This window comes from Narcine bancroftii, chromosome 3, assembly GCF_036971445.1.
Source record: "Narcine bancroftii isolate sNarBan1 chromosome 3, sNarBan1.hap1, whole genome shotgun sequence".
Lineage (NCBI taxonomy): Eukaryota > Metazoa > Chordata > Chondrichthyes > Torpediniformes > Narcinidae > Narcine > Narcine bancroftii.
The window spans coordinates 308,969,002-308,983,003 of record NC_091471.1 but is presented as its reverse complement, the minus strand read 5'-3'; the positions used below and the strand labels follow the sequence as shown (position 1 = coordinate 308,983,003).

Below are 14,002 nucleotides of genomic sequence, written 5' to 3'. Positions count from 1 at the left end.
ATGAATGCAAGGGTAACCAATGCCTAAAGCCTAAAATGTGGATTACCCTTTACTTCCTGGAGTTGTTGCATGACCTGCTGAGGTTCTTCAGTATGTATTGCATGAGAAAAAAGTTTGTAGGAGTTGCAAAATATAAAATAGGAAGGCATGCCTAGCAGGTTAATGTGGCCACGTTCGTCTTCCCAGAGAAGAAAAAAAATTCTAAAACAGCCAGGCAGCATTTATCACATCCCCTAGACATGATACAATCAGCTTGCTGACTGAATATACTTTCAACTTGTGGGGTTTAAGGAGTTGTTTAGATGGAACTGCGGTCAGAACATCACTGTTCAGCACAAAGAGGTGAGAAGAGTCAATGAGAACAGTTCTACTGAAAAAAATGACTGGAAATAAATCACGGGCAGAAAATCAGGCACCTGAACTCCATTGTGATCATATCTGCATAACACATTAACCTCGAGTTGTGACTCTGGAAGGAACAGCTGCAATTTAGCAAGTCATTAAGTGTCATGTGAGGATAAAGAGAGGGGACTTGTGGGGCGGATAATGGAGGATTACAAGCACAAAGTTTTAATTCCTCAGCAGCAGTGCTGCCAAGGGCATCGTGAGGTGAGAACAGGCACAAGACCAGCTCACTCAGTTTAGCATTTTCATAGAACTCAATCATGAGTTCATCAACAGTGCTGGGATGAAACCTGGAAGTCCACAGATGCTGGGAGTGTAGTAAAAACATGTAGAAATGCTGGAGCGTCCATAGGAGGTAATGATATTATTGACATTCCGGGCCTGAGTCCTTCTTCAAGGTACTGTATAAGCAATTCTGACACCTTCCTGTTCTTTGCTTATACCTTTTTTTTAAAGGGCTCAGGCCAAAACATCCGTAATATATTTTTACCTCCTATGGACTCTGCGAGACTGGCTGAGTTCCTCCAGCAATTCTGTGTTTATTCTTCCTCAACAATGCTATCGATTTAACTTGTGGCTTGGGCCCTGGAATTCAGGTAGAAGGGACATAACCTCTTGCACAGAAACAGACTCTTCAGCCCTTCATGCCCATGCCATCCATCCATTTTGCCCATCTACACTAATCCCATTTGCCCACATTAGGACTATATCTTTCTCTGCCTTCCCTTCCAATGACTCACCTCCCACTGCCATAAGCGCTCTGTGATCAGTAAGGGATTGCTTAAGGTGGTCTGTGAGTGGAATGGGAAGGTTGAGAATACCTGCTCCGGACCCAATTGTTATTGAAATATTTTGCTTGAGAAAATTGTCATTGCCCATTTCCTTTGGAGTTTTTAAATCGTGGACACAACGAATCAATTAATACAATTAAAGCCGTGGTTTTCGTACTTTTTCTTTCCACCCACATACGACCTTAAGCAATCTAATCACAGAGTACTGATGGCATAGTGGTATGTGAGTGGAAAGAAAAAGGTTGAGAACCCCTGGTCTAAATGCCTCTTAAACGCAGCGATTGTATCGATTCCACCACCTCCATCTTATTCCAGATACCAACCATTCTCTGTGCAAGGGGCTTGCTACGTCTAGTTGTAGAAATGAAAATGAGAAATAATATGTTTATATATCTGAATGAAACCAGTAATTTCAGCAAGTTGAGAAAGAAAACTTGGGTAAATTTTCAGATTAGACCTTTGATTAAAGATTAAACAAAACACATGAACCAATTAGTATTTAATGAGATTCCCAGAAGGAATGTAACAACAAAGTACAAATTACACCCTGCCCAAAATTGAGAAACCCTGCCCTGTGAATTCTGGGGGCACCCTGTGAAGATTTATGCTAGGACATTTGATTTTATAAAGACTGTATAAAGACTTTTATTGACTGTATATACATGTGTAATAGTCAAATTTTGTGGTCTGATTATTAGGGAAAATTTAGGGGATTGACAATGACACACATCCTATATTTGACCGCGGTAAATACCTGTGTCGTTCGAGGCGATGGGAATTCTATTGGGGGAGGGCCAGGACCAGGTGGTAAGAGGCACTGGGAGCTCGGGTGGGTGGGCGGAACTAGAAGGTAAATCCTTGGTCTGGGCATTGGGAGCTTGGATGAGTGGCCAGGACCTGGGGGTTAGTTCTCAGTCTGGGCATTGAGAGCTCAGGTGGGTGGTGGGGACTGACCTGGTGGTGTCCTCGGACTGGGCATTGGAAGCTTGGATGGGTGGACGGCTGGGGCCCGAGGAGAGAGTCTGCGATTGAGGTGTTGGGTGCTCAGGTGGGCAGGACCAAAAGTAGGGGAGTCAGCTTTTACATGGTATTGACTTTTACACAAGTATATACTGTAGCTTTATTGTCTAAATACAAACAGAATGTTTGCCCTTGAGCAGGCCCAGGACAGTGATCTTAGACGGTGTCCTGTGCAGTAACAAAGGTGCCACATGATCACTCACCAGCTTGGGGTAAGGAGCCCGACCATATGAAAACAACTCCCAGAGCAGAATTCCATAACTCCAGACATCAGATTTGGTGGAGAATTTCTGTTGAAGGAATCAGGAGACTTTTAATGGACATTCCTTCCTTTTAACAATCAGAAGGGGTAATATCCTTAATGTCTTAGAATTAAGTAATTCTCTCCTTCTCCATCCTCCTTCTTCCCCCCCCCTCATTCATCTCTCTCTTCCCCCCTCCCTCCTCCCCCCACCCATTTTTTCTCCTGCTCGCTCATTAACTGCATTCTGCCATTTACGAAGCCCTGTGGGGTTTAAGTGGGCAATACAATCAGAGGAAGGGATGGAGTTACCATGATCCCTGGCAGCTGTCACTCCCAGGGCTCTGTGTGGGTTCTGGCCAACTCTCTCCACACACAATAGATGAATGGAACAGTTTGGGAAAAGTAGAGAGGTACAGGGGAAGAGTTAGAATATTTCATGTCTCACTGTAATTTAGAGGAAATCCCCTGTGAAGAGCATTGAAAGGATTCTGGCAGGTTTGAAAAGACAAAGGGATAACAACTGTAGGTTTATTTCCCCGAGGTGCTACATTTTAGGTAGAATTTTCTCACTGATTATTGGGGAGCTTTGTTTTGCCACTCATTGTGTTTATCCACTTGGACCTCAGGTGCAACTTGGTGATTAGCATTATCCAAGAGATGGCGTTGAATTTTATTGATACTTACCTCGCCCCCTCTCTGTGCGTGTGTCTTTTGCAGTACAGCAAGCAAACATCTGCATGGAGCCACAAGTGAACAGAAGAAAGCATTCAGGATATGTGTACTGGATGCACGCACACGCACGCGCACACACACATACATACACACACACATGTACATGCTCATGTATACGCACACACACACATGTTTACACACACACACACACACACACACACACACACACACACCATTTGTCAAGGTGTGTGCTTGTTTTGAGGTGTGTGCTTGTTTTGAGGTGTGTGCTTGTTTTGAGGTGTGTGCTTAGAGATGTCTCTGTTTAGAGGAGTGTGTATGCAGATTCATACACTACACACATTGCTAAGTTGTTTCCCTGGCTGTGTGTACATATGTACATATGTTAGCTTTGTGTGTGGGCAGGTGCGTGCGTGCATGTGGTGGGTGGACATGCATTACTGACACACATAACTGAATAGTTTCCTCTGTACACTAGTGGCAGGTGTTTACATGCTGTTCTGCCCTATGGCCCAGTTAGATTTCATTACTCAGTGCTGGAGTCATTTTAAAGTGGTTGAACTGGAGGGAAAGTGCAGTGAAAAAAGTTATATTGCAATGGCAAAGTCATGGCCAAATCCCTCAGAGGCATGCGGAACAAAGGCGCTCTATCACACCCACTGTCCAGCCACATGGAATGAAGAAACTCCGTCCTACCCACCATCCAGCCACATGGAATGAGGGAACTCCGTCCCACCCACCGTGCATTCTATGCTACAGATGAGAAATGACTCTCCTGCTCTTACGTGATGTTTCAGTGCCTCTGGTGCCGTCCACTTCACTGGCAGCTTTGCTTGGTCCTGTGTGCTGGACACCCCTTTGGCCAGCCCAAAGTCACTCACTTTGGCAATGTTTTCATTGGAGATGAGGATGTTCCGGGCTGCCAAGTCTCGGTGAACAAGCTTCTTCGACTCCAGGTACTTCATCCCTTCACAGACATCACTGGCAATGGGGAGGAAGTGGAAAAGAGAGCTTGTGTTTGACTTAGTGAAGACAGAGAGAAAGGTCAATCACAAAGGAGAAGTGGAGACCAATTCCTAACTCCCCTACACTGCTCCGTTGAATAAATCAATGGTTTTCAAACTTTTTCTCTCCACTCGCATACCACCTTAAGTAATCCCTATGCCATCGATGCTTTGTGATTATTAAAGGATAACTTCAGGTAGTTTGTGAGATTAAAGAAAAAGTTTGAAAACCACTGTTTTAATTGGACATAATTTGACTCGTTATGTGCACGGTTTCATAACTCCAAAGGAAATGGGCCAATGACCATTTTTCTCAAGCAAAATATTTCAGTAACAATTGGGTCTAGAGCAGTAGTTCTCAACCTTCCCTTCCCACTCACACACCACCTTAAGAAATCCCTTACTAATCACATTAGGATTACTTAAAGTGGTATGTGAGTGAAAAGAAAAAGTTTGAAAACCACTGGACTAAATGAATGGTTTGATGTGGTTTTGAATGAGAAAAGATAAACTGGAGAGGCCAGGGTTGAACTGATTGGAACAGAGGAGGACGAGAGGCATTCTAAAGATGGAGTGATGAAGAAAATGTTCACATTGACTGAAAGGAACCAAAGAAAACAGATGGGCAAAAATTATGAGTGAAATCTTTTGTTTTAAAATGCCGTAACATGATATTTCAGCGTCTCTAGTGCCATTCACTTCATTGGGGAGTAGTGGGGGCAGGGTCACCTGTGATGTTCCAAGGACTAGACTAGTGGCTCTCAGTTTTTTTCCCCCTCTCATGCCACCTCAAGAGCGTAATCCCTTACTAACCACTGAGCACCTATGGTTTAGGATACTATATGTGCCCTGTGATTAGTAAGGGATTTCCATAGGTGTTATGTGAGTGGGGAGAAAAGGTTGAGAACCATTGCACTTGCATGGAGCCAGCACAGACTGGATGGGCTTGAGATACTTCCCGTGATTCCTGTGCGCTGTTTTATGCAATTCAGACTAAACCTCTTGCTTTATTTTAGAAATCATACATTTATTTTCCCTTTCTTTGAGTGTTATGAATTATAAAAAAAAATTAAATGATTCAAAAAACACTGTTTGATTTTGCAGACTTGGGTGATGAAACTACGAGGTTTATGTTAAAGTTGCAGGTAAAGTTGAAGATAAACTTCCTATCTTCAAAATAAAATCTAATTCCCAACGTGGATTGCACAAAAGCAATTATTAATTGATCATCCTTGCTAATTAGCCAGAACAAAGAGAAGGCAAAGTTAACAAGATAACATTTGTCAACTGGCAGGGGAGCAGATTAGAGCCTGTTCAACATTTTTAACAAGCCTCTGTTCTTGGCCGCCAACAAGAGATTTCCAGATATAAATGGATTTTCTTTAAAAATAGTTGCCTTGTTTTAATGAGGTGAGGCGTCATTGGCTTTATTCTATAAGGTCAGCGTAAAATAATCCACAAATTCTCCAATCATCTGTGTCTATTTCTGAACCACAATATCCCATCTACACAGGTAGGAATGGCAAGTGGCTCGATACTTGAGTCAGTATTAACTAAGTTCATGACAGACATTTATAAAGTTGAGAGGCATAGTAGACAGTCAGAATCTTTTTTTTTACCCAGGGTAAAAATGTCACAAACTGGAGGAGATGAACAGGAGAGTCTCCAGACTTTGTGATTGTAGAGCAAAATGCCAAAGTGCTGGAGGATCTCCGCATCTTTGCTGCGTGACCTGCTGAGTTTCTCCAGCATTTTTGTGTATTGCACTACAAACTGGAGGGCCTGTGCTTAAAGTGAGGAGTGATGTGCAGGGCACGTTTTATTTCAACAGAGGGAGAGGTAGGTACCTGGACTTGGCTGCCAGGAATAGTGTTGGAGCATTTACAATAGTGGCGTCACTTGAATGTGTAAAGAGAGGGAGGTCTTTCATCTGCCATCACCAGAGTTTTAGTTGAATCTGAGACAGATCTCTTTTTATGCCTCTTACATCCTTGCAATAACACTGGGCTTAATACACAACCGATTCCGTAGCGCCCATAAGAGGCGATATATATATAACCAATGTTTTGGACCTGAGCCCTTCATCAAGGTAACTTATTGGTGGTGAGTTACTGAGTTTCTCCAGCACTTTTAATGTATTAACTACAATTACAGTAACAGCACACATTCTTGTTTTATAATACTGTGCTTTCTCTGCCAACTTTAATGTCAGCAGTGGCCCAATCAATGGTTCCCACACTTTATACATTTTTGCTGGCAATTCACCATTTCACCCTGATTTGCAGGTTTATTTCAGGCTTTAGAATTCATTGTCAGCTGGGATAGTTCGTATAAGAAAGAGAATTTAGAGAGATATTGGCTTGAGTTCTCTTGCAAAACATCAAGTGTTTCTTCTGGAGTCCAATCAAAATCCCATGGAGCACAACATTAACCTGGATCTCGGGGCTTCTCCATGGGGTTTGGACCAGTGGGAACTGATATCTATGGAACTTCACCTCGAGACCAATCAGTATTTTGGGAGGGAAAGTAGAACAGAGCAAGATTTGGAACTCACAGCCCGAATTGGATCAACTGTTTAGTTTTGATGACCGATCTTCCTCTGGTTCTCAAATAGTTTACGAGGTTACCCTTGATAAAAGCAGAGAGCAGAATGTTTAGAGATGGTGAAACTTTCCCATTGGTCATTTATTTCACTGCTTCCTGTGTCAATTGTCACATTTCCTTCCAAGACAACAATGACTTAAAAAAAATGTGCATGGTAAATATGATTGGCAAAGCAGAGACTATTTCTGCATGCAAGAGCTCCATTTCTACATAAGAGTTTAATTAGCCAGTTCTGAAGCCTTTTACCACCTGATATCACCGATATACTAAGCTGACTGTGTTTCAACAGGCTGAAGGTCACCTACCACCTTAAGTAATCACCTACCACCTAAGTAATCCCCTACTAACTACAGAGCGCCCATTGCATCTTATCCCTAAAAAAGGGATTCTTTAAGGTGGTATGTGAAAGGGGTGCAGAGAGGTTGAGAACCACTGATCTAATCATTGCTCATATGTAGGTAGTGAAACAAGTTCTGACCTCTCTATTTACCATCGTAATCTGAAGATCACCAGTGAAGGGTTAGTCCCAGTACAGTAAAATCCCTGGTATCTGGCACCCAAGGGGATTGGTAGATGCCTGATAAGTGAAGTTTTCAGTTGTTTGAGACGTGATTGGTGAGCTAACAGCGAGGCACATCAATTTTAAACTTCCGTATTTTTAACCTGTTTATTTCTTGCGATATTTTTTGTGTCGGTGGCTTGAATTCCGTATAACAGGGGTTTTACTGTATTTGGCATAAATTTCACAAGTCTGGCAGAGCAGTTAGCACAACGCAATCACAACGCCTTCATCCCGGGATTGAAACCACTGCTGTCTATAAGGAGTCTGTGGGTTTCTTCCCATGTTCAAAAGACAACACGGGGTTAGAAGGTTAATTGGTCACATGGGCATATTTGGACAGAGAGGACCTGAAGGGCCTGAAGACTTGGATAAAACTTGCGACCCTGTGTTATAAGCATAAAGGGTGATTAGCAAATCAACTGGTTTATAATAGTCAGGAAAAAAAATGACAATATTTTGGGATTTGATCTCAAAAGCATCAAAAAATTGGACTTATTTTAGTTGCCGTAAGTCTCCAGCCCTGATGACTTGAATGTGCATCTGTTCCAGAGCAGCTCATTCACAGGTTTGTTTTGTGCCCAGTCATAGCCTCATTTCCCAGGATATTGCTCCACAAAATACAAGGAATTTTAAAGAAATCTTATTGGTTTATATCCTACTGGAAAACACCAAAGTATTTGATTCAGGATAATGTACCAACGCTGGATTTTTTTAAAAGAAAATAGAATAGATTTGTTAGAAATGAGCAATACTTAATCCTTTTTGGGAGAGCAGTAGAAGTAGAATATATAGAATGAGAGTTTTTCAAAATTCTTTTTGGAAGTTTCATTAAATAGTCTTAATTTTCATTAATCATCCCCATTTCTGATGTTTTATAGAAAATAACAGGCCCTTTGGCCCATGATGTTGTGCCAACAAGTACATACCCACCCCAAAAATACTAAATCCTCCCTACCTCATGACCCTCCATGTGCCTATAACAGTATTTAGAATATGGAGAAAGATTGAGGAGACTGGGTATTTATTCATTGGAGCGTAAGAGGTTGAGGGGGGATTTGATAGAGTTATATAAAATTATGAAGAGGATAGATAGAGTAGATGTGAATAGGCTTTTCCCCTTGAGGGTAGGAGAGATTGGAACAAGGGGTCACAAGTTAATGGTTAGGGGGAAAAACTTTAGAAATTACATAAGAGGATGCTTCTTCACTCAGAGAATGGTGGCTGAGTGGAATGACCTTCTGGAAGAGGTGGTTGCAGCAGGGTCATTTCTGTCATTTAAGAGGCTGGATGAGTACATGGATGAGGGGGTTGAAGGGCTATGGGCAGGGAGCAGGTAGGTGGAACTCGTGGAGTTAAATTGGTGCAGACTGGAAGAGCCGATATGACCTGTTTTGCTGTATTGAAATTGTTATATGGCTCTATTATGCCTCCACCACCACCCCTGGCAAGGCATTCCAGGCATCCACAACTCTGTGTAAAAAAAAACACATGCCTGATGTCTCCCCTAAACTTTCCTCCCTTCACTTTGTACAGACGCTCTCCGGTGTTTGCTGCTCCCTTTCATGGAAAAAGGCGCAGGCTGTATACCTTATCTATGCCTCTCATATCTATAAAATCACCTCTCGGCCTTCTTCGCTTCAATGGATATGCTACTCCAACAGATTCCAGGTCACAGAATTCGACAGTAATTCTTTTTTAGATATAGGCTGGTCCTTCCAGCCTACGAGCCCATTAATCTACAACCCCCATACGTTTTGTATAGTGGAAGGAAACTGGAGCACCCGAAGGAAACCCTACTCTGACATCCAAACTCTTTACAGAGAGAGCTGGTTTTGATCTCGGGTCATTGTTGCTTAATTGTGCCACTCCAGTAGCAAGGAGATAATATATTATTGCACGGAGCTTAGTCTCTACTCTGCAGGGTCAAGGAAGAAATTAAAATGGTCATACCTTGCTCATTAACTCAGTCACGATATGCAGCCCATTGTCCATAACAACGCCCAGTAACTTCACCAGGTTCTTGTGCTGCAGTTTACTGTTTTAAAAAAAAGTGAAATGAGAGTGTAAAATCTTCCACTATTGGGTCTGTTGTTGTCCGACAAAATGCTTGGCATCGGGGAGAAGGTCGAATATAGCACAAAACTGAGGTTCCTGGTCTTTATTCATGAATGTCATGCTTCATGAATAATGCACAACGAAGGCTGGGAGAGGATTAGGGAACACACCCAGTGTTATAGTTTGCCCTATCTTTGAACCGCACAACTCTTGGGTCCTCATACTGCATTTACAGTATTTAATAGCACACTGTTGGGAGTGACTGTATTACATTTACTTCCTCTGCGCACTGTAAATGAGGTAATTTCACTTTCAGAGCAAGGGGTCTCTGTGCAGTGAGACCATTTCTGCTTGCAATTCATCGATCTGAAATATTGTTAATTTTTGTCTCTCCAAAAGTTGTTGTCTATGCTGCAAGAAGTCATCAGCTGTTCTCTTCTGATTTCAGAATTCTAGCATTCATGGTCCTATATCCAAGTCAAGTTTATTGTCATCTGATTGCACAAGTAAATCCTGATGAAACAGCGTTCTCTGGTCCTCAGTGCAAAACATGCAGTCACACAACCAGACATAACACACAAACAAACAAACAATACACACGCAGGACAAGAAATTCATCCATAGAAATAAATAAATATTGTTTCTCGGATGGTTAGTGTGAGCAGTTCCTGTATTTGTTCAGCATTGAGAGGAGCTGAAAGATGCTGGGTGCAGGTGGAAGGGGTCCTCAATGATTTTGTGCACCCTCTTCAGACAACAATCCCAGTAGATCACATCAATTGGGGGGGGGGGGGGGGGGTTGGGAGATTCCAATGATCCTCTCTGCCGCTCTTATGGTCCTGAGGATTCACTTCAGTTCCATTTCTCTGCAACAACTGTATCACACTGTGATGCAGCTGGCCAGGATGCCTCAATAGAGCTCCTACAGCAGGTTGACATGATGGTGGCTTGTAGCTTTGTCCGGTTCAGTCTTGTTAGGAAGTGCATTCACTGTGACAAGTGAGGAGATATTGAGTGTCCACGATAGATCACTAATTAAATGAGCTCCAAGAAACCTGGTGTTCTCCACTACAGAATTGTTGATGTGTAGTGGAGGGTGGTCATTCCTGGTTCTCCTGAACTCCATGATCATCTCCTTCGTCTTGTCCATGTTGAGATTCAGGTTGTTACTCTTGCACCATTTCAGGAGATTTTCTACCTCTTTTCTGTAGCACAATTCAATGACTGTTGTGTCATCTGTAAACTTTATGACACTGTTGGAGCTGGATCTGGTGATGCAGTCGTGGGTCAGTAGCATGAACAGGAGTGGGCTGAGTACACAGCCCTGAGCTGAATTCAATGAATAGCATCCTGGCATCTGAGGCATTGTTTTCCAGGTCGGTCAGGATGTAGTGAAGTGACAAGGCTATAGCATCGTCTGTGGAAAAATTTCTTCTGTGAGCAAATTGAAATGGAAGGTGTGTTTTGATGCAATCCATCACCAGATGCTCAAAGCATTTCATAATGGTGGAGGTCAGTGCCACAGGGCGATAGTCATTGAAGCCTGCTATTGTCATCCTCTTGGGTACCAGGATGGTGGTGGCTGTCTTGAACCTCTCGGGAATGATGGACTGCTGCAATGAGATGTTGAAGACCTCCGTCAATTGGTCTGGACAGTTCTTCAGTTCCTGACCAAGTATGTTGTGTGGACCCTCCGCCATATGTTGGATCACCATGGATAGGAATCTCCTAATCTCAGCTGTGGCCATCTAGGCTATGTTGAGCATCCAAGCTGTTGTTTACTAAAGAGCATGAAAGGGTGGGTGATCTACTTGATAACAACAAAGTCAAGGTCCTCTTCTAACCTGCCCTTGCTACACCAGACTGTATTAAACATGGACAATATCCTGGAAAACCTCTCTCACCATTTCAGCCATATCAGCCATTTTGGTTTGACTGAGGAAAAGAGAATGTGAACTAATTGAGTTTATGGAGTTAAAGCCCCAAAACAGGCCCTTTGGCCTACTCGCCAAGTAGAAAGGGGATGTTCTGTTTTCCTACATTTGGCACATCCCCTTTCGACTTGTGCAAATGTCTTTTCCATATTGTAAATGAACCAAACTCAACCACTCCTTCTGGCAGCACCACTCACCTGGGGCAGCTGTTCCACCTAGTGGCCAATTCTCAAAACTAACATCCATAACTGAAAATCAACTGTAACACTGTAGCTTTGGGGACCCCAAACTTTTTAGACCATTGACCCATTCATGGAATTACTTGTAACCCTCATCCACCCCCAGGCATGGAATTCCAGTAGCTGGTCGGGGGGGGGGGGGAAGCACAACCAAAGGTACAAAGAACACATACATTTTTCTTCTACGCTCAGACTGTCCTCCCGTTCTCTCTCAAAGGCCAAAGCCAAATACAACATGGCGCATCACCTGGAATAACCAGTCCACAAACTTACCTCGGACTGCAATGAGCCTGCATTTCTTTTTGCTAAGTATTGGGAGGTGTCATGGCATTAGTTTTCTATCTTGTTATGCTCCGCATTATCCTGTTCTGTGCAAACAACTTTTCACCACTGAGTCTTCAAGGTAACCAGAAACCAGCGTGACAGTATGGAAATGAGGCAGAACTTTAACATTCATTGCCATAAAGAATCTCCCACATTAAAAAAACCTATGGCAACTGGCTCAATGTGGGATCAATGGCCATCTTCGTTACCCATAATCCCCCACATAGCTGGAACTGTTCTTTGTTTCCCTGGCACTGACACTGGCAGAGTGTTTTCCTCTACATGGGGGATTATAGGTGACGGAGACAGCCATTTCTCCTGCATTGAGAGGTTTCCGCAAGCTGCCGGGGTGGCCTTGAAGCAGTTCGATCAGATTCAAGAGCGGCACCCCAGTGAATTCCGGCAGCACTGAGATACAACACACCCATAGTCTGTGTTAATAAGCCTGAGTAAAGGTGATAATTGGATAAAAATCAGTATTTTAGCTAATTGTCACCTTTAATCAGGGCTATTAACACAGACAACCAATGAGATATCTCAAAGCTGTTGCACAAAGATGAAAATTAAATGGTTGTTCACAATTCATAGTACTAAGAGTGGGGGCCCTTTTAAATTTGGGGCTTGTAGCATTTGCTACTTTTGTCACCTCAATAATCCAGCCTTGAGCCAATCCTAACATAAATCATTGCAAATGATCGTGGACTCAGTTGAAATCATAAAAGTGATTCACTTCCCGACGCGCATGTTGTACATCACAGCAGAGGGTGGCGCTGCTGTGCTTCACTTCCCATCCCTTTTGTCCTGGGAACCCAGTTCACCTTATAAAAGGACTCAACGATCCACGTTCAGCGCGAACACTGAATCCACCTTTCCAATTCCCCTTTTACATAGATTGTCAGTTGGGCAAAAATGTGGCTTCTCTATGTAAAAAACCCCTGTGTAAAAAAAAAAGGAATGCATCACCTCATAAACAATCAGCGCCTAATAGCCTGAATATGCCTGGGATTGTCTGATCTCGGAAGCTAAGCAAGTACAGGACTGGTCAGTGGAGACTGGTGAGGAACACCGGTGCTGTAGGTTCTGAGAGGGGCGCTGGACAAAGTGGTGACTCTTTGCCTGCCTTACGGTAAACAAAAGTTAAAGAATTTCATGTATGTTACATTTTAAATGTAGTATTATGTGACAATAATAGAACCTTTACCTTTAGTGAATGTTGGAAGAACTCAGCCGTGCCCACATGAGGTAACGATACATTACTGACGTTTCAGGTCTGAGCCCTTCGTCAAGGTATCCTCAAGGTTGTCAGTATACCTTGAAAAAGGATTCAGGCCTGAAATGATGGTAATATACCTTTACCTCCTCTGGAGGTTGAGTTCCTCCACCATTAACTGTGTTTTTACTACAATCTCAGGCACAGCATCTGTAGACTTGTATGTTTCACTCTGAAAATCAAAAGATACACTGATTTTGTTATTCTTTATTGTTTTAAAAATAGATTTTATCACACTTCCACGTTATAAATACTGCAAATTGGTCTAACTTTCAGATCCACCTCACCCCCTCAACCAACACTCAACATTCACAAATATAACCACCCATGATTGGGAAATCAGACTCTTTTACAATTAGTTGGAATTAACCAAGATATTGATGAAAAATTTTGTTCATTAACATTTAGGAAAATATAAATACTAGTTATTTCTGTTTAAAACACAGTTTGTATGTGAAGCAAAACTGTGGTTAAATGGCATTATCCAGTGCCTTGCACAACTGGGTAAGCCATTAAGCTACATTTGATCTCACACAGAGTGTTGGCTTGACTCATATAATTGGCTTTAACGTTCCTGAGATCATTAAAGGTGATGATTCTTGGCCCTTGAATATTACTGTCTGCTGAAGCCCGGGTGAGATGAGAACTGGGGGTGAAGCTATCTTGCCTGCCAGAGAACCATTAAATACTGCGGTCAGCATTCTCAGAAAGGGAAGGATGGAAGCACTGTAGATGGCACTTACGTCATAACAGAAGTTTCCTCCAAGAAGGAATGAGCCATAACATCGCATTTGATGTTCTTCACGGCCACTTGCTCACCGATGTACTCTGCTTGGAACACAGCTGCAAGAACGGAGTGC

The 14,002-nt window shown here is 42.7% G+C and overlaps 1 protein-coding gene across 2 annotated transcripts in view; it reads right to left on the bottom strand.

The window, feature by feature from the left end:
- matk (megakaryocyte-associated tyrosine kinase) overlaps positions 1–14,002 on the bottom strand; it is a 61,022-nt gene that overhangs the window by 4,215 nt on the left and 42,805 nt on the right. The window contains exons 8-13 of one of the 2 annotated variants that reach the window (XR_011354610.1): positions 13,886–13,985; positions 9,271–9,355; positions 6,709–6,782; positions 3,936–4,131; positions 3,145–3,193; positions 2,420–2,506 (exon numbers count right to left, since the gene is read on the bottom strand). Coding sequence is in view for 1 of the 2 variants with exons in the window: in XM_069928890.1 (XP_069784991.1) it covers positions 2,420–2,506; positions 3,936–4,131; positions 6,709–6,782; positions 9,271–9,355; positions 13,886–13,985 (542 nt within the window). In the remaining variant the exon portion in view is untranslated. The remainder of the gene's footprint in view (positions 1–2,419; positions 2,507–3,144; positions 3,194–3,935; positions 4,132–6,708; positions 6,783–9,270; positions 9,356–13,885; positions 13,986–14,002) is intronic. The other variant, XM_069928890.1, reaches the window with a different exon arrangement.